General features: G+C 38.0%; 1 protein-coding gene across 1 annotated transcript; it reads left to right on the top strand.

Annotated features, from left to right (window-relative positions):
• Positions 1-268: 268 nt before the first annotated feature.
• LOC113121289 (prospero homeobox protein 1) lies at positions 269-17,711 on the top strand. The gene is made up of 6 exons (XM_026291636.1): positions 269-342; positions 427-854; positions 2,065-3,929; positions 5,557-5,664; positions 5,733-5,927; positions 14,776-17,711. The coding sequence occupies exons 3-6, from the start codon at positions 2,127-2,129 to the stop codon at positions 14,959-14,961; spliced, it is 2,292 nt and encodes a 763-aa protein (XP_026147421.1). The 5' UTR covers positions 269-342; positions 427-854; positions 2,065-2,126; the 3' UTR covers positions 14,962-17,711.
• The last annotated feature ends 3,927 nt before the right edge of the window (positions 17,712-21,638 follow it).

Here is a 21,638-nt window from a genome sequence, read left to right as displayed (position 1 = left end):
AGAATTCGGTCATCCTCAAAAACCAGAACTTGCAGCTTGGAAAATCAGTATCCTTTCTGTAAACCAAGAGAAAAGATGAGAACAATAATTGTTTAAATGGTTAAATACTTATCTTTGATTCACTTTGTAAACAGATTTGTGTTGTTTGGTTACATCATGCCACACTATTGTATAGTTTTTATTCTGACTGGTTTCTACATTTCTACGTTCTAGGTTTTCAACAGTTTAGAAAGTTGAGGAATTGTGTAACAAAACTGTAGTGGAGCAACTTGTCACTTCTAAACTAATATTAGTGTACAGTAGTCTGAACACTGCAACTGAATGTGGAGTTTAATTGCAGAGGTGTGTACTTTTTCCGCAAGAAATCAAGTTAAAGTTATTATTTGATTATCCAGACATATACTTATGTTATTGTTGGGAACACAGCTCTGTGGTCCAGAAATCCAAAAATGAAAGGAACACTTAAGGTCTGCGCATTGAGTCTAAACCCGACTGAACGCTGAGGTGAGTCTGGTTTGTCAAGTAAAGGAAAAAGACGCGCATTAATTTGATTACACAATTGGAATATCACGCTTGGTTCGTGTGGTCAGCAGGTTGCTCTTATTGGAGGGTACTGCGTTACATCACACTGATTAAATGACGCGAAGTCTTCCTGTTTCCTTTATTTGAGTCTTTAAGTGCTCTTACAGCTGGAGGAGCGCGTGCAGAGCGCTGGACAGCGGCTGGCTCTTTATTACCGCCTGTCACTCACTTTTTCTTTATCCACACCGTCTCATCCACTGGGAGATTGTATTTCGTATTGTACTATTTATCATCTCATAAACCACAGAAGTCTTTCTGCAGTCATCTGTGAGGTAAGTGACCTCTTGTCCTGTACGACAGTGAATGATGAAGTTTATCGGTGAGGGAGTAACAATGTACTGATGTTCACTTGTCTTTCGCGCCGTCTGTCCTCGCTTCATAGAGATTGTTTCCCCGTCCTTGCATTGTTTATGTTTCTTGTTGGACTTTTATGTCGCTTCTATTATATTATTTATTATTTACATATAATGTATTTATATGATTTGGATGCTTATGTGACATGTGAAACGTAACATGAAATATATTATCCTTATCAATAAGTTTGACCTCGTCAAATAAATTTGAAATATGCGTCAATGACGTTACACTTTTCAGTAAATGAATAAAAACATTAAAACAATCTAAACAGTTCACATGTAAAATGACTTGAATTCACGATTTCAACTCTTCAAGTCATGTACTAGGTCATGGACATGGACATGGCATCTTAGTCATGGACTAAGAATGTCATTCTCAAGAGCAAAATCTTAGTTTGGCATAATGTTTTATTCCTTTTTTCTCTTTTTCTTTAAGATTGCATATTAATATGTGCAAAAATTTGCATGGTCTGACCAAAAAAAAATCCAGCAGTCCAATCACCATGCAGAAAAAATAAATAAATAAAAAAGATATCATAGATACCAATAATGCATGGTATTTATAAGCAAGCAAGTAAATAAGTAAATTGGTCAAACCACATTAGAATTTCAGAGTCAAAAGTTGGTCAAAACATCAATGTTTATTTATTTATTTTATTGTTTGTGGAGTGGGTCTTCACTTTCTTTTTAATTCCTTTTAAAGGACATTTATATTTTATTGGGTTGAACTTTGGATTAGCATTTGTCTTTTATTTTTAGTCCTGGTTATTAAGATATTTCCATAATCTCCTAAATTTTATCCACGTTTAAATGTTGTATCATAAAAACATTTTTTTCAATAATTCCAATAAATTCAATAATTGTTGACTGAGCAATTTATCTTTAGTCTCAGGGACAGATGTCTACACTGCTGCATGTTCAAATTAATTCACTTCTTGAAAATGTCTTCAGTCAAATCCCTCCGTTTGCTTCATAACAAATAATAATGCTTTAAGACTAAACAACTAATTAATAATATAACTAATATAAAAGATGATAAGTGTGTGCGTGTCTCTCTCTCTCTCTCTCTCTCTCTCTCTCTCTCTCTCTATATATATATATATATATATCACTTTTCTGTCTATAGGTGACTCTGATAAAGGTGTGAAAGTTCAGGCCAGGGGAAATGGGTCATTAGAAGCACCAGAAATGCCAGACCATGATACAGAGTTGTATCTGAATCGACAGACAAAAAGAAGACGAGTGGACATTGGAGTGAAGAGAATTGTTAGCTCATCTGCCTCATCAACACAAACAGCTTCTGCCATCATCACTGTCACCCGTGCAGCCAAATCCACTGTCATCTTTGATGCCATGAACTCCCATCAAAATAAGAAGCAGGATGTGCTTGAGGGCCAAGGGGCTCAGCTCGGTGAGGCCAAATCAAATGTTCTCCGCAACCTGCTTAAAAGGGGCAGCTCATATGAGGAAAACATGATGCCCTTTTCTGGTGCCACTGTCATCACGAACCTACTGAAGAGCAATAAGTCGATGAGAGGAACAGGAGGCAGGGAGTCAGGGATCCTCAGGAAAGCAGAACCTGAACTACTACAGGAGGACACTTGCAGCACCTCATCCCAGGAAAGTGCTGAACAGTGTCTCTCACCATCTGGAAAAATCACACTAGACCACTTGGACTCTGAGCGGCTAAATGAAGAGCACCTTCAAGCCAAGCGTGCTCGCGTTGAGAACATTATACGTGGAATGAACCACTTACCGAATGTGATGGCAACTTCTATTTCTAGTGGAAAGGATTGTGAGCGGGAGTTAGAGGGAGAGACCAACATTACTGCACAGTCCGTCAGCCCAAGAGAAAGCAATCGAGAGAACAAGAGAAAACAAAAATTACCTCAGCAGCAGCAGCATAGCTTTCAGCAGATGGTTTCCTCACATAAACAGCAGAAGGTTGAGGAACGCAAGCAGCTGAAACTACAGCTGGAAGACATGCAGAAACAGCTGAAACAGCTTCAAGAAAAGTTCTTCCAGATCTATGACAGCACAGATTCAGAAGCAGATGGAGGGAATCTCTCAGAAGACAGTCTACGATCTGGTGGGATGTTAGGTGATGGTGGCATCAGTGAATATCTCATTCAAAATTCTGTGGCTGATCGATCTGATAATGAGATAGCAGACTTAGACACAAGATGCTTTCTGGATGAAGCGAAGGCCTTGCACCGTGAACAAGTATTGCTGGATGGAGAGATGGCCAAACATGAAGGTTCTTTAAGGAGCAAAGGTTTGATGTCTATGAATGAAGCAGGCAAACGTCTGGCAGAAAGCCTTAAGCAGGAGCTAAACTCTGCCATGTCTCAAGTGGTAAATGCCGTGGTGAATGTTTTTTCAAAACCTCCACGGCCACCGTTACAAGTATTCCCATCACTCCCAGCAAATGAGGACCACTTTGCTTTTAATGGGGACAACCCAAACTTCCACACTGCTAATCATAGACTGCAGTGCTTTGGTGATGTTATGTTTCCCAGCCCACTTGACCCATTTGTTGGGGTCCCTCTTCCTTGTGCCAATGATCAGACAGAGGCAATACCACTGGTAGTTCGAAAGTCTGCACCCGAACACCACCAGTCCTCAGATTCTGGAGCTCAGAATGGCCACCTTCATCCCTCCTTACACCCTTCTTCTCTTTCTGGAAATACAGGCTTCATCTCCCCATCATTCCGTCACCCATTTTCACTTCCTCTTGTGGGTTACTCATTTCAGAGCAAACTTGGTGCCTCATCAACAGGATATTATAGTAAAGACTCTCCTGGCTTAGCCGATCTGTCAAGGGAGACCACCAGCTTACGAACAAAAATGGCTTCCAGCCAGCATCTGACACTCAACCATTCTTGCTCACCAGTTCTCCCAGGAAGCACCGCTGAAGGGCTATCACTCATCAAATCTGAATCTGGGGACCTCCGGGACGTGTCAGACCTCTCTCCATACTCAGGCTGTACAATATCCTTTTCATAGAAGTAAATGCTTCACTTACTATTTACATTTTAAAAATGTTCCTGGTCAGGGCACATTATTCCTCAGAATAAAGTCTTATTTAACTATTAATTAATATTTAATTAAAATGTAATTACATGCTTTGCCTCTAAAATGATAGCTCATGTTAAGGTTAATCAATAGCCAAACAGCACAGGAGCAAATGCAAATTTAATTTTATGGACAAATTCAATGGAAAATGTTAAGAATATAAAAAGAATAATTTTGGGTGCTGAACAAAAAAAACCTTATTGACAAAATGCAGCTACTGTTTTTATTGCTCTGTGTCTGCTAAATGCATTAAAGTCTAACTGCATTTTGTCACAAAATACTGTGAAATAATTCAATAAGTCCATGAAGCTAGTCAGATAGCAGCTATTAACATGGCAAATCTAGATGGAACCCAATTCTAGTCTCTAGACAACTTTAATGATACAATAAAGTCAGAAAACATAAAAGAATAGGAGGCGTTGTGAAAAGTTTCAACCAAAGTATGTTATAGACACTTCATTCATAAAGAATCATATCAACTTGTGGGAAAATGGGCGTCCGATGACCCCTTTAAGAGTGACCTTTGTTAAACTGGTTAAATAATTCTGTAATTCTTGATAGCTGTGCATCTATCAACCAATCAGATTGAAGCATCCAACAGTATTTATTGCTTATAGCATATTTCCTAAGTACAAAATTATAAACTGTGACCATTAAATGTAGTTCTGAGTCAGATAAACCTGAAGAATACGGATTTGCTTGCTACAGGCATTTTAAACAGATAAAAGTTCTCCTGTCTGTCCAAAGTTATATTGGCAGTTGTTGGGTTTTTTGTTTGACAGTCACACAAAGGGCTTTACACTGATGTCAAAGCTCAGAGAGGCCTTAAAGGAGGTAGCTCAGTCCCCTTTGTCTGTAAAATTCACCCACTCAGCTATTTTGTTGTCTGGCAGAGGTCAGAGCGGGACAACAGCAGGAGTGTCACACACAGTGCCGTTCCAGTGTGTGCTCTTATCTTAAATAGATTATTGATGAATGCTGGAAGTATGGAGGAAAATGTTCAGCGTTGGCAGACAGCCAAACTGTTTCCCCTTCAAGGTCTGACATAGTGAACCTTTATCATTTATGTAGTTTTATTTATTTATATTTTTGTTTTTTGTAATTGAATTGAATTCCAAACCATTTTTTTTTGCCTTATCCTGATTAACTACAAAAAGACTCTAATAATGATTAATTTTTAAGAACGTCAGATCAGATTATTGTCACCTGTGGAAAACTTTTCTAGCTTGTCATGCTCAAAAGAGCCTCGCAAAACCTTTACCGCTATATTTGTGTTCTGTCCCTGCTAAAACGAAGGTTACAAACACATTTGAAGGTCATATGCAAATGCTGTCTTTATCTCTTTGACATCTGGAGGTTTGGGATCAGGGCATAGGGAAAGACGTTGCCCGCTTTGCCTGTAAAATGAGTTTCTGATGTAAAATATGTTGGTGTGGTGTTTTCATGTTTTATTGGACGTGACGAGCCGACACCTTGAGTGATGGGATGGTAATGTCAAGCAAATCTTAGCACTGGGTTTATTTTCCTTTACTGCCAGTGTTAAATCCAGGAGGGACTGTCCCCAAATCACCTGAAGAAGGCCAAACTGATGTTCTTCTACTCCAGGTACCCAAGCTCCAGCATGCTCAAGATGTACTTCTCAGATGTGAAGGTGAGTGCAGACTGATAGAGATTCTTTAAAAGCTAACTACTGCGTATTTAACACTCTTTGTGCTTCAGTTTAACAGGTGCATCACATCTCAGCTGATAAAGTGGTTCAGTAACTTTAGAGAGTTCTACTACATCCAGATGGAGAAGTTTGCCAGACAGGCCATAAACAACGGTGTGGCAGCAGTTGATGATATCAGTGTGAGCCGAGATTCAGAGATCTACAAAGTGCTCAACATGCACTACAATAAGGCAAATGATTTTGAGGTACGTGCTCACTTACAAACACACACAGAGATTTAACTTTGGTTAATGTTAAGAGTCATCTGTTAGAAAGTCATTGGTAAAATGACTTCCTGGAGAGTGTTACCATTGTGTAGTATTTTCAAATCATTGCTTTGTTTGAACGGCCCATTTCACACTCTTCTGCACCTTTGGAGCATTTTGAGTTGCAGTTCATTTATAATACTGTAATGCGATGCAGTACTGTATGTTAAATGACGGTATTGTATCACATTGCCTATTGTATTGTGAAACGGTCAGTCGAGTCTATGTTTATATGAAACACTATATTAAACACTATTTATCTGTTCTCATGCAGCACACACAAAGCCAAATATAAGGACACAACCCTTCAGTTGGGTAAAAAACTAAACGAAAGTCTTCATAAGAAATGATCCAATACTAAAAGAAGCAAAACATGTAACCTGAGCTCTTGTACTCATGGTGAAAACACAATTAGCCTATTATAAAAACAATGGAAAGTTTCTGCTGTCTTCACTATAAAGAGGGTGGTAAAAGACGTCATTTTGCAGCAGAAGAGTGGGACAGAATGCTGCCGAAGGGTTTGTTTGAGTGTGTTTATAGGGGAAGGTGACCCGTCACTGCTGAGTGTTTCTGTGGCACAAATGTGCTGGAGTCATGTGACAGAAATCTACCCTCTCCTTCTCACTGCAACAGAATCTCTTCATCCCTCATGCATTTTCTGCCTCCACAGCCCTTAAGACTTAATTCATGTATCATCTGTCTCAGTTGTTTCGACTAAAAATAATGTGGATATCATTGCTAAATTATTACTTAGACAATCTGGTCCTTGACATATTTGTCAGGAAAGTCGTTGTGATTGCACAGATTTCCAAAGATACCAAATGTGAAGCTAGAGTAGACACATATCAAATATGTCATATTAATGATACAAGAGGTTCAATTATCTCAGTGATCTCATTTTTCTTACCCACCCTTGTTCTTTCCTAATTTGACTGAACCGAAGAAATGGTCATTCTTTTACACACAAAAATACAGAGACACAAGACATGTTGTTCTGGTTTCTAGGAACTGCACTGTTATTTACATAAATAAATGAGGAATTTGCAAATAGTGCAGAGATCAGTATACAAATCTACTGTTAGCTCCGTCACATGCTTCATCTGTGTGAAGACATAGAAGCCGACGTGTTTTGCATGTTAAGGATTTTCTCAGTAGGTGTCTAAGAGATGGGATGGCTGATTAACACTTTGCTTAGGGAAAGTGTGCCAAGCTATGCAAATCTTACACACACCTGTGTGTGCGTGTGTTTCTAAGTCAGTGTTTATCCACTGGAATGAGAAATTGTACTACCTGTGCAAATAAGTGTCCCTTACCAATGTAAAAAAAAAAATCTTAAAAAATAAATAAAGGCCAATTAAAATCTTTTGCAAGTTGCAAATATTGCCCTTTACTGTAAAAGTGAACTTCTGACCCTGTTTGGTCCCCTTAATGAAGAAACTAATACTTCACATGCTAGAGCAGCGGCTTTCAACTACTCCTGGCTTTGCATATTTTAGATGTTTCTCTTATCGCTTGAGACATTTGTTCTATTTGATCAGTGCCCTGCGAAATGGACATCACCGGATATTAACCATGATTCCAGTTCGAAGCGAGCATGTCTTCCATTCAAAGGGCATTAAAGTGTGCAAGACAGGAATTGAAATTGTCTTTAGTTACAGAGGTATATTATGTCACACTTCTCTAATAAGTTTCTTCTGTGTGTGAAGAAGCTGCAGGCAGCAGCGCAATGTAAATGCGTGAATTAATGTTCCAAAGTGTGGTAAACTTCAACGGATATCCCCTGATCAGGGCGTAGGGAGCGGTGAACACTGTGCAGGGACCATGTCAATTGGAACAGAATTCATTCACGTAGCTCTCTTCTAACGAGCTGTTTATCTGAATCAGGTGTGTAAGATAAGAGAAATATGCAAAATATGCCTGACGGTACTTTGATGTGAAAATTCTGAAGCTGTTATTTTTATTTAAAAAAAAAAAATGTTTTTATGTCACTACATAAGAACGTTTGGGGTATGAGTGTGTGAAGTTTCTTTTATAGAACAGAATGTCAAAGTATCTTAAAGTTATATTAACCACCCACCTTATTTTACTTATGAATTGGAAAACCCCATTACAGAAACCCATAGGAAAATCTTGAGGGAACCAGTTGCAAATTAGTCTCCTGGGTTTGGAGATCACGGCTGCAGCACGCTAGGAACTAAACCCAGGAGTGACGATTTCTAAAGCATGAATGCAGTCACACCAGTAGCTCAAACATACTTCAATGAACAAATATAAATGCATTAATAAATTATTAACATTAATATCAGCTTTGAAATGGTGAAGGAATGAAACAAAGTGGAGCACATATCCTGACATGCAAATCAACCATCTTGGACATAAGTGGACACCATGCATTCTATTCTGTAATAGTTCTTTGGTTTTGTGAGGTTCAGCTAGATGCTGTCTGTCAGGGGCTGATAGTTCAGTTTAGGTAAAGGGCAGAATAAGACCATAAGGATAGAAGAAATCAGCCTGAAAAGTGTAGATGGGTCTGAATGTGATGTGTTAATACATACAGTAGCTCTAGCAGTTATTGGAGGGTGTGAGTCAAGCTTGCTGACTGTCCTTTTTCAGTGTATTTATGTTCCATTTTCAGAGAGAAATTGTGCTGAATTCAGGATTCAGATTTCTAAAGTGATATCAGTGTGTTCTTTTAGTTGTTCTACACTTTTACCTGAGGGTGAAACACAGTCTTTTGGATATCCACACCTCTGACCTTGAGCAGTCAAGGTCTCTGTGATGCAGTGGAAAAACAACAGTTTCAACTACAGTTTCAGATGTATGACTGAGTTTTGTCATGTCCCAAGATCCCCTAGGCCTGGAGTCGTTATTTGTCTTAATCAGTGCTAGAGTCAGTGTGATTGAACCACCACAGTGGGACACAATAATCAGAATAATGGTAAACCTTTATTTTCTTTATTTATTTTTTAAGGCAGACTGTATACACCGGATAGTTAATTGTCAGTAGTGACATTATTTCAAATTTTCAGTAAGAATTTACATACAATACCAAACAAAACTTAATTCTGGTCATGAATAGAGCTACAATATGTGATGTCGAACAATTTGATCACAAACAGCCTGAGAAACATGGCATTATGTCACTGTGTGAAAGTGAAACGCAAGGCTCAACTCAAGGCCAGAGTTCAATGTGTTTACTTATCCTTCAACAAGGCTCTCAGTTTGATGCCTTGCTTTCAGAGAGGCCATCTGTGAGCCCTCACATCAACCAGACAAACAGTGTGACAGAACACTGTATTATACCTGTGTAATTCCCAGCTGACATGGGAAGTGTTCTGGACTACATTCCCATGTTGGTTGGTTATGGATTAAACGGAGCAGTTTAGAGTGTGTGTGCAGTTCATGGATTCTTCAAGTATATCGCTTCCTCTATCTCTCATGGTCAGTGTGTGTTTGGTGAGCACAGATCAAATAAAAACATGTTTCCAGAAGAAGACTGAGTCAAAGTACTGTCCTCTGTACTCTAAGACAAGGTCAACTCCAGAGTTTTGGCAACTATTTTTAAAGGAACAGTTCATCCAGAATGAAAATTCAGACATTATTGACCCATTCTCTGACATTCCAAACCTGTTTGATTTTTTTTTTTTTTTCTGCGTAAAGAGGAAGTTTTGAAGAAGATTATGCTATAATGCAGTGTTAAATATCTGTCTCATCGGTTGGTTTTGAGAGATCAGAAATGTACTGGAATGTGGTTGGGACCTACTGACCTAAAGACAGGACTTAAAGATGCCATCTGTAATGTTTGGCAAAAAAAATCAAGTCATACTCCACCTTCCATACCAGATGGGGGCAGTATGCCTCAATAAAGTGAATTGGTTTACTCTAGAGTCTACTGTGCGTTCACACCGCCGGCGTCTAGAGCGTCAAAAATCGCTCTTGCCGCTCTGCCCACGACGCTGCAGAAAGATTTGTGAGCGCTCAGATGCTCTAACGTAGATAGAATGCTTATTTTGTATTTAAAGCGACCGCAAAGCAAACAAGCTTGTTGATCTCGTGCAGACTAACCACAAGGAGTTATAAGTTAACCTCATTAAATATTGTTGTGGACGAAATATTAGGATCCTTTACTTAAAATGAACAATCTCAGACACCTTGGTCCACGTATCAATTTTAATTTATTTTTTATGTCCCTGTACGCAAACAGGGACACATCATAGATTAATACAAACGCTAAACAGCAATAATCAACCTGTCCTTTATTCTGCTTGGGAAATAATGTGCCAACTCTCAAGCATTCAGCGTGAGACACACGCAATTGACTTTTTTCACACGCTTTCACGCCACACATCAATTTTTTCATGCATAGAAAAACCACGAAGCAAAGAGGACCCAGAGACCAACAGACTAGACAGAGCAGGTTAGTTATGATATAATAAAATGGGTAACGTTAAGTTATAGCTAGCTAATTATCAAACGCAGCTACGATTAGCCATCGCTAACATTAGCACGTTTATCGAACAGCCTTCGATACATTTCTATGTTATAACTTCCCGAAAACAAATACACAAACATATAAAACAAACTTCTAGCGAAATACTAACAGCATGTAACTTACCAATGCAAAAGAAATGTTGCAAGTTCGGAGTCGAACCTCATTTCTTTCAGGTCCATCAGTTGTCTCCAGCGATTAAAAGCAGTGCCGATGTTTACTCTGGTTCGGCTCCTTTTCTTATCGGATTTGATTTGTGATTCCGATCGTGGTGGTGGTCTCTTGCCAAGGGCTTCAGTCATCCTTTCTCTCTCTTCCCTGAACTGAAATGAAGTAGTGGGCTGTACTTTCCACATGATTGAGATCAGGTTCAGGCATGCCGACAAGCCATGCGAGTTATTCGTGTATTGCAGGTTGGCTGGTGGTTATGTTGCCGCATATCGCCTCCCATGGCCGAAACTGGTATTACGACACCTGTCGGGCCGGGGCTAGTAATGCTAATGCTAATTAAGGTTGATATCTCTGCAGCACTATAAGTTTAAATTTTTTTAATGACATCATCGCCCTTATTTCTTCTCATTCTTTTGATGCGTGTAGGTCATGTTATGGATATTTTTACCTCAATTTTTGCATATGGCACCTTTAAGGGTACTTTCTATGCCTAGTTCAGACTACATGACTTTAAATGTTGGCAGATTGCTGTGCTGTTCTTCAGGGCCGTGCACAGACCTTTTGAGGGGCATGTGCTGAAACTGAAAAAAGGCACCCCCCCCCCCCTTTTTTTGTATCAAGACTATTTAGTAAGCTTGCATAAAAGGAAGAAATGGTCACATCTTCATGACAAATTCAATAACACAAAATAATAGTCTCAAAAGCTTTTGATTTATCCACGATTAATAACAACCGTAATAATAATATTAGATAATTAGATAATATAGATAAACAGGGTTTTAAGGGCTTCTTTAAACCTAATACAACAGCAACCTTCTGTGAGCCATGTATCTGGCAAAAATTTGATACTGTGGTGGACCAGGGATGTTGGCCTGATGAAGGTCTCTTATTCACTACAGTTTCCATAAAATAAGCCAGCAATGAAAAAATAAATAAAAATAGTGAAAAGTACAGTTGTAGTGAAAAGCATTTCTGAAGGACCACGTGACACTGAAGAGTGCTGAACTGGAGAAATGATGCTGAAAATTCAGCTTTGATCACAAAAATTAATTACATTTTAAAATATTCAAATAGAAAACAGTTATTTAAAATTGTAAAAATATTACACAATATTACTGATTTTGGATCAAATAAATGAAGCCTTGGAATGAATCATGAATTACATTCTGCATGATAAAATATAAAGATTTCAGTGATCTTCTGTAATTTTGTTTTTTTTTAGTTACTACTAGATTACTGTAGTAAAACCATGTTTTACATTTTATACATGTGAGGACCAGTGGAGAGTATACCATAACATGATTAGCCTAAATGTTAATAAATTAAGTGTATCAGCAATCATAAATCAAAGAAGAAATTTCTTAGAAATATAGTTATCTAGGTGACGAGGATCACTCGTCGCTTTGTGTAAGTTCCAGTACGAAACAGCGCGGGGGCACACCTGTTATGATTTTCAGATGGTAAAAACAAATTATATGTTGTTGTATTACTTATCAATATATCGTTTTTGACCAGCGAATGTTTGCAAATGTGATTTTGTTTTCTGTCCGTCATTAAAACGGCGGCGGCAGGCCACAGAACACCGGCATCACATTACATTTTCATCTAGGTTACAAACTAGTTTTTTTTTAGCTATATAGACGGAGCGCTTAGTTTTTCCTGGGGTAAAATGCATTTGGCCAAAATAGCATTTTATAAAAGATGAAATGCAACTGTATGCACAGGCTGTGTTGGCTATGTATAATGACTAGATGGCAACTGCTAGCCCTCTCTCTCAGGCGACGTCCCACATGTCTCAGTCAGTGAGTCAGTCAGACATAAAAATAATAAAATATGAGCCTTTATATTCATAGTGTTTAGTAGTAGGCCTACTTATTCAAACAACAAGATATTTATTTACCCTTCGCAAAACTTTGTTCAGCTCAGCTGGTGTCTGCTGTGCGGCTGCTGTGGAACTTCAGTTAATTCAATGAATATAGAGGGGGCGGAGTTATCAGCTTACTGACAGCTTGAGGATCGAATAAGCTTGTTTTAAGAACTTTCATTTGCTAAATATTTGTAAAACAGACAGAAAGACATAAAGGGTGACTAATAGCATTGATAAAAAAATAAAAATAAAAACACCACCAAAAAAAGGGCACTTCGGAGTGTAAGGGCATGTGCTCTGCACAGGTTGAGCCCTACCTGTGCACGTGCCTGCTGTTCTTAGACTAAATGTCTGTTTTGAAGTCGTTGTGATGTTCATACTACGTGACACTATGTAAATGATCTGCAACAGGAGGTCACAGACTACACCAGCTGGCAACTTTGTCACCCAGCTACTCTATCCGGTCCCCAGACCACATTTCTTCTTGAAAAAGCAAGGAACAGGAACGATGTGATACAAACAAAAAATGGACAACGGGAAAAAATTAGCACTGCAAGCTGTTTATATATTCTGAAATGTTTGCTCTATTTCTTGTCTACTCTTTGCTTAAAACCATGTGATACGTCATTGAGTAGTTCACACATAAAGATTTCAAAGCACTGATCACCCGCTGATTTTCACCTGATCACAGCCCGACTTGATGGTGTTAACTTGTTAACTTGCTAATTCTTATGCAAGTTAAGGTCTTGCAAAGACTTAAATCAGGCTTAAAATCCTGTAGTGTGAATTTGGCATAAGTTTATGAATCTGGTCAGAGAGCTTGGTAAAAAGAGACACCATATCAGTGCTTGAATGGTGGTGCCCATCATAATGTCTGAGAAGGGTGTTCATTAAATTATAATTATCCAAGCTGCATGGTCCAAGAGTTTTCTGGCCAGACAAAACCACAGTAATAAATAAATAAATAAATAATAGTTTTGTAAAAGTGATGGTTTTTCAAAAGGTTTTGTTTACCAACTTGTTCACCAATGATACAAATGTGTGTGAATATCATGCTTGAGATTAAATACAATATGACATAATATGTGAAGTAATATGTAGAAAAATCAAAGGAAAATCAAGACAAATATCAGTTGTGAGCAGGAATCATGGTTGTGATCATTATAGCCTAATTTCCAATCAATTATAAATTGTCAAATTAGGTATAAACAATGAACTGCTACCACTGTCAATTCAATCACAGAATCTTGTTTGATCTATGTATACATTGTGTAATTTTTAGTTTTTTTTTTTTTTTGGAAGAGGCTATTTTATAAAACTCCACAAATCTAATGCTGTGGAAGGAATAATCATAAATGACCTCAAAGCTAAAGCCCAAAACACACTGCACAATTTCTGTCTGTCCCGGATAAAAGATTGGCATCGTGAAACAATTGTGGCGATTTCTGTGATCGTGAGAGAGATTCAAAGATGGCAGTTGTCATTGTCTTGCGACCAAAGATTACATACGACAGAAATTGCATGATAATCACACAGTATGTTTGCTGCTACAATCCATGTTGACTGACCAACCAATTAAAATGCAACATGAAACCAACGCAACGGTGTTAAAACATTAAACTATTTACCTCTAGCTGTTAAATCTTCCTCTTTCACTGCTTTCTACTTTTTTCAGTGCACATATAAACTACAACTGCTAAAATGTGATTTATTATGCTCTTTTTGTTTACTTTTAGCGCATGTTGATGACTTTTATTCTTTTATAGTAACGTGCGTCATAGCATACGAGTCATTAGGGGTCATCATCGTACAGTCTACACACGTCATAGCCAAGTTTGTTAGAGCCACACAGTGTGACATGCAATGGTCTTATAGGACTGCTAAAATCACATGTGTATCAGGCTTAACAGATTTACATGTACACCAGTAACGTGATTAATTGACACTAATCAGAGTTATGACTTCATTGAATTATGTTCACCTGACAAACCTCTTAACAATTGTTTACATGTAGTTTCCGTTAATATTAATATTTTTAAGAATTGTGGTGGGTTTAATACTTGTATTTTCATATACAACACAAAAAAGTTAAACTCAAATGCAATAGACCTTTATATTTTAATTGACCTACTTCAAATGCAAAAAGCATTGTTATAAGAGTATTCTGATAATTATGTGGTGGAATTAGAGTTGATGAACTAACAGTTAAAACTTTTAATTTCATGGTATATTTAACTTCCTCTCCTTGTGTGTTTCTGCAGGTCCCTGAACGTTTCCTGGAGGTAGCTCAGATAACATTGCGTGAGTTCTTCAGTGCTATAGTGGCTGGTAGAGATGTGGATCCATCATGGAAGAAGGTCATTTATAAAGTTATCTGCAAACTGGACTCTGAGGTTCCTGAGATATTTAAATCGGCCAATTGTCTTCAAGAACTCTTGCAAGAGTAATGTGTTAAAAACTCATTGAATTATTTTCATTCCTTTTTAAATGTATAATGATAATTTGAGATGCAGGATTTTACCAGTTTTTTTTCTGCCTTTTCACAATTGAATGTATTACACGAATTAGCATGATATTTATTGTTTTTATTTTTTCAATGGGTAACCTTTAGTCTATCTCTCTACAGTCCATGCAGGCTATTGATTGTGGATCTCACAGTCCTGGGGCCTCGTTTTCAAAATGTGCATATACACAGATTTGATTTTAAAGTGTGCATACCCTAAAAAACACCAACATTCAAATTAATAAAAACCGTCAGAGGAAAAGTGCTTAGTGCCACATTAGGCTATAATCTGATGTCTGCACTTTTCCTTGTGGTAGAGGCGAAGTACTGCAAGCATTTGGAAATCCAAGCAATTCTTGTCGCTCGCAATCTCAAGTAAAGCATTTGGATGATGACTGGTGCTCTGTTAGATCAGTTCTCAGTTCAGCCTTGTTCAGACTGTCAGCTCAAGTCCAGTTTTTGTGCAAATCTGATTGAAATCCGATCATATTTAGTCTGAGTGGCAAAAAAACTACATTATATAAAATTTTTGCGAATTCATTTCGAGATTAGTTTGCATGTTTAAAATCCTATTCAAATCACAGTCCTGGAAATCCATTTTAGTCTGACAGGTTAGATCAGATTTAGTTTTTTCACATTCTCATGCCACGTAAAACATGAATACTTCAGATGTTTTTGTACAAACATCCCGAATGTCTTTGCAGAAACTAGCTTGTGATGTGAAGTACAAGTGAAAAAAGACAATATACTGAATTTCTAGTATACACATCTCTTTGAATTTTGAAACCAGCACAAAAAAAGACGCAAATTCCAGCTTCCTGCATTTCTGCTGCTACCTCATATGATGAAATAGGGACTTTAAGCAAAATCATTTTGAAAAGTTATGATATGCACATTGTGAACAGTCAGTCATTTATATTTGATTCCATTCAGATATGCACAAAAATCTAATTTGGACTGACAGTCTGAACATGGCATCAGTCCTGGCAACCACCTGCTCTGCATATTTTGCATGTTTCTCTCATTTAACACACCTGATTCAGATAAAAAGCTAATTAAGAGTGAGTTCCATGAATGAACTGTGTTCCGGTTGACATGGGGTCTGCACAACTTTTATTGCTCCCTACTCCCTGAGTACGGGAAATTCATTGAAGTTTACTTTACTGCGGAGCATTCATTCCCAGTTTTGCACTATGCCACTGCCTGCAGCATCTTCACACACAGACTAAATTTCCGAGACCTGTGACATAATATACCTCTGTAAATACAAATTAAATTCATATCTCACACTCTTTAATACCCTATGAATGGAATATATTTGCTCTCTTCAAACTAGAATCATGGCGCAATATCCTGTAAAGTCCATGTCACAGGGCACTTATGGTCAAATACTATAAACGTCTGATGTAATAAGAGATATAAATACAGAGCTGGGGGTCATGAGGACTGGTGATCAAATGTAGGACAGTTTCTATGCAACATTTTATAAAAGAGGCCCAGGAGTTTAATTCTTTGTACCTCACTTAATACATCTGAATTTATTTGACCTGTGCCAGATCTTCTTGTTATAATTTATCTTTGGATAATTTGGTTATTCAAATTAATTTGCAGATTAATAAAATATCTGGATTAGGTTGTCTGAGATTACGGTGCACCATGTTTATCGCAAAGTGCAAATATGTTTTGATCGCAAATATGTCAAAAACCCTGCAAACAAAAACCCTTCAAATGGCAAGGGTGACACCAGCAAAGAGATATAAAACAACTCTGCTCTGCTGAAAATACTGGATTGTGATAAATAAAGTAGCTTAAACATTGACACTGACTATATACTATATACTATACATAAAAAATTGCACTGTAAAATAAGGGTAAAATACCGGCAGCTGTGGTTGCCAGCATTGTACTGTTCATTTACAGCTCTTCATTTTTACAGTATGTTACTGTTATTATATCACATGGTAACTCTTTTCATTTGGAAACCGATTTCTTCAAACAATTCAAGTTTTAAAAAATCCTGTTTATATGGTGTTAGCAAAGTGAACTTATTTAATGTACGTCCACTAAGAAATATTTCTTACAAAAAAAAACAAAAAAAAAACACAAACACTTTTTAAAGTATAATAATAAAGCAACCAAAACATGACTTTTAGTCAAATCTTTGTGGATTGTCATTAACTAGCAATAACACATATTTATATATTAAAATGTTTACTTAAGAGATCATCACTGCATTAGCAACTCCACAGTTACTGTCTTTGAATAAAGCGGCTAAACATTAGTGTTTGTGGCTCATCATTGACTGAAGCACAGGCTTTACTTTCCAGCACAAAGGTGACTTACAAAACTGTCTCAGTGTCTGGTCTGTGTATCCCTGGGTGCCCACTAGTTGTCTCACTTCCCCATATAGTCACCCCACTGCAGGTACTACATTTCCCACAAGCCTTTGTCCGATTCATCACTGTTAATTGCACACCTGTTAATTGCACTCAGCTATTTTCATACTTTTCACCAGTCCATATATACCCTGTTTATTTCTATCAGTTTCATGGAGTCCTTGGTTTATGTCACCCTGCTTTTCGTGTTCCCTAGTGTTTGTCATGTTTCTTGTTTTGGACTGCTTTTGTGGATCTTGACCTCTTGCCTGTCTGGATTACGATTATTTGGATTCTCCTAATAAAACACTGCAAATTGGATCTCTCTGTCTGTGTGTACGTTCGTGGCAGAAGGACTCCATCATGCCCAGATCCAACAGTATGGGATTTTGAATCCATTCCCCAGCCACCATGGAGGAGTGGAAGGGGAGACTTCTGAACCTAACCACCCTCCATCAAAAGGGGAGTGAGGTGGGTGGTTTGGCTCCGAAATTTTGGACCATGGCAGTAGGGCTGGGGTATAATGATGAGGCACTTAAGGACCTGTTTAACGCCTGCCTGGATGACCCTGCACCTCAGTGGGATATGAAGGGGCTGGAGATCCTGGACTTTTGGGGGTTCACCAGTTACCTACACCATCGTGCTCAATGGGATACATTGGCCACACCCGTCTCTCCAGACATGATGGCCGACTCTATGCCGGTGTCTCCAGAAAGGTTGGCCGCCAGCCCAGCACCACTGCCTAAGATGGTCGCCAGCCAAGCGCCACTGCACAAGGTGGCTCCCAGCCCAGCCTCACTACACCAAATGGCCACCAGCACAGCACCACTGCACAAGATGGCAGCCACTGTAGACTTTTCAGACTTGAGTCAGGTCCCCGTTGACCCTCCAGAGTCGAGTAAGGTCCCAGTCTCCAGAGTCGAGTCAGGTTCCCATTGATCAGGTCCCCGTTGATTTCCCAGAGTCTAGTCAGATCACCATTGACCATCCTGAGTCAGGCCAAGTCATCATTAACACCCATGAGTCAAGCAAAACCACAGTTAGACCTCATGACTCAAGTCAAGTCACTCTTGATCTCTGTCTTATACTGTCTTTTTATGTGTTGAGTTGTATTGCATTGCACCTCGTTAACATAAAATCATGTCTGCATTTGTCATCATAGAAACAACAAACAACAAGCGCTCAAAACTTGCGTTCGCATTATCAGTTATCAAAACAGCGCGACAGCCCCTCACGTATGACTGCCGCGAAAAAAAAAAAAACACACAAAATAAAATCTAGGCCTGGTCCTTTCTCGTCCTTCACTGTCGTAGCTTCTCTTTTGTATCCGTGTGGATATCCTTCGTGGGACTCGAGACTGGTGAGTGGAGCAGGTGTCGCTCATTTCCAATCACTCCACTAGCCTTGCTACGTTCCCACGGTTCTTGGCCCCGCCCCACTCGTCACATACCCCCATCGCCCCTCGCAGGCCAGAGGGTACTCCCGAGACTGAACTGTACTCCCCCCTCCCCTCTCCAGGGGAATCATTCACGATCACTGCAAATCATTGCAAAGCAGCTTTACAGAAAAATATTTGAATGTAAAGTCGGCAACACCAAAGCTCCAAAGGTATCAAACATTTATTGTTTAAAAACTATTGCATAGCGTATGTGATATTTCGAACAGGCAAGTCTCTTTATCAGACTGATGAACAATTATTGTAAACAATAAATGTGTGAAACCTTTGGAGCTTTGGTGGTGCCAAATTCACATTCAGATATTTTTCTGCTTGTTTTTTGGTCGAGCACTCAGTTAAGATTGATGTGCATGCATTTGCCTGCTTTTAAAGCAACTTTACAGAAAATTAATGTTTCTATAATGTTTAGTAGTAGCTTATCAGTGGTGACTCAGTTTAGGTGCATATGGCAGAAATGTACGGAAAAATCAATTAGACGTAATCAAACAGACAACAAACACCATTAACAGCAATTATTATGATGCTAGCAAACTTATAGCAAATTTAGTTCGTTCTGTTGTTGTTTCAGGGTTGGCATCATCTGAGGTCCTCTGAGGGATTGGCATCATCTCTTCTCAGGTGTTCTGGATCCAGACTGAAGCTTGTTTAAAGAGAGTGTGTATGAAATCTGGATGCTATCGGAAAGGCTATTCCAGAGTTTAGGAGCCAAATGTGAAAAATCTCTACCTCCTTTAGTAGACTTTGCTATCCTAGGTACTACCCAAAGTCCAGCGTTTTGTGACCTTTGCAAGTGTGATGGAATGTAGAGTGGTAGAAAACTAGTTAGGTACGCAGGAGCTAAACCATTAAGGGCCTTATAGATAAGTAATAATATTTTGTGACTGATATGGAACTTAATAGGTAGCCATTGCAGAGACTAATGGAATTGGGGTAATATGATCACCATTTTTTTTTTTTTTTTTTGACCTGGTAAGGATTCATTCCCGCTAGCCACTGCATTTTGGACTACCTGTAGCTTGTTAACTGAAGATGCAGGACAACCACCAAGAAGTGCATTACAATAGTGCAATCTAAAGGTCATGAATGCATGAACTAGCTTTTCTGCATCAGAAACTAGTAACGTTTCTTGCTTGCCAATATTTCGAAGATGGAAAAATGCTGTTTTTGTAACATGGGAAAAGACAAGTTGTCTAATATAACATTTTTTGACTGTAGAGGAAGTAACAGAACATCCGTCTAGTTGTAAATTGTAATCTATGAGATTGTTTGTACTGTTTTTTTTTTTTCACTTCTAAGTGTCTTTCCAGAATGAAAAACAAATGTTGTATGTTATTGCTTCTTGAGAAAAAAAAGAGAAAACATTTTGTGAAAGTGTTAAGTGTTCATATATTTGGTTCTTGTGTGGTTAATCTCTTATTTGTAGTTAATTTTTTGTCATGCAGAACAAAATACAGATTAGAAAACTGATAATTCTGGTAATTTATTATGATATGTTGACCCTGTTTGAAGCGGGTGTAAATTTCCCTAGAAATATATACCTGTGACCTCATTTAGTTGTTGCAACCATTCTGCTATCAGCATTGTGGAAAAATATATCTAAATTACGATCTATGTTCTCAATATCAAATGCAGAAACGTTAAGACGTGCGTTCATGACCTCAAGGTTAGATTATTGTAATGCTTTATTGGGTGGTTGTTCTGCATGCTTAATAAACAAACTCCAGCTATTCCAAAATGCAGCATCTGGTGTTCTTACTTGAACCAGGAAGTATGACCACATGCATGTGACTGCATTGGGTGTTGCTGTTGGACAGTGCTTTTCCTGCTTCCTGCTTACATTGCTGCTGGTTTGTGATCGTAGCTCGTGTAGCTTTGTTTTTCTGTAGAATCTCTGTTCTACTATCACTCTGTTGTTTAAAATGATAAAATATAACTTAATTCTCACCATATTGCTAATATTATCTATTAAACTGATTAATTTGATCTTCGCTTTTATTCTAAATCCACAAGTGCAGCGGGTTAATGTTTGTTAGCTTGTCATTAGCGCAGGGCCGGCCAGCGCCATAGACGGTATAGGCAAATGCTAAGGGCGCCACTCATCCATAGGGGCACCAGAATGAGTGAACGAGTGAATTTTTTTTTACATATATATATATATTTTTTTAATCAATTTATTGATTTATTAATTTCATGGCAGTTATTTTTACCTTGAACTTAATGTTAGCAGTAGTTCTGAGTTCTGAGTCCCCAGACTGTGATTTTGTACAATCATGTCAGTTTTAAGACGCATTTTTTATCACTTTTTTATTAATGTTTTACTCTACAGTTGTGCAGTTTTGGGGGGATACAGTACAGGCCAAGTTTGGAAACATTACTATTTTTAATGTTTTTGAAAGAAGTTTCTTCTGCTCATCAAGCCTGCATTTATTTGATCTAAAATACAGAAAAAATTTAATATTGTGATATATTATTACAATTTAAAATAATTTGTTTTCAATTTATTATACTTTAAATTATCATTTATTTCTGTGATGCAAAGCTGAATTTTCAGCATCATTACTCCATTCTTCAGTGTCACATGTGACATCCAGTCTATCACATGATCCTTTAGAAATCATTCTAATATGATGATTTATTGTGAGTGTTGGAAACAGTTCTGCTGTAATGTGTGTGTGTGTGTGTGTGTATGTATGTATATATATATATATATATATATATATATATATATATATATATATATATATATATATGCTAAATCATGAACACAATGACAGGGTGAAATGGGCTGTG

This window comes from Carassius auratus, chromosome 20 (genome assembly GCF_003368295.1).
Source record: "Carassius auratus strain Wakin chromosome 20, ASM336829v1, whole genome shotgun sequence".
Classification (NCBI taxonomy): Eukaryota; Metazoa; Chordata; class Actinopteri; order Cypriniformes; family Cyprinidae; genus Carassius; species Carassius auratus.
The sequence above is the reverse complement of the archived record's forward strand: the minus strand, read 5'-3'. Positions and strand labels throughout refer to the sequence as shown.

Excerpts from the sequence above, each read along its gene's own strand:
- LOC113121289 (XM_026291636.1), top strand. The coding sequence starts at position 2,127 with ATGCCAGACCATGATACAGAGTTGTATCTGAATCGACAGACAAAAAGA. Across the intron at positions 3,930-5,556 it reads CTCCATACTCAGGCTGTACA|ATCCAGGAGGGACTGTCCCC; the intron begins ATATCCTTTTCA and ends TGCCAGTGTTAA. Across the intron at positions 5,665-5,732 it reads TGTACTTCTCAGATGTGAAG|TTTAACAGGTGCATCACATC; the intron begins GTGAGTGCAGAC and ends TTTGTGCTTCAG.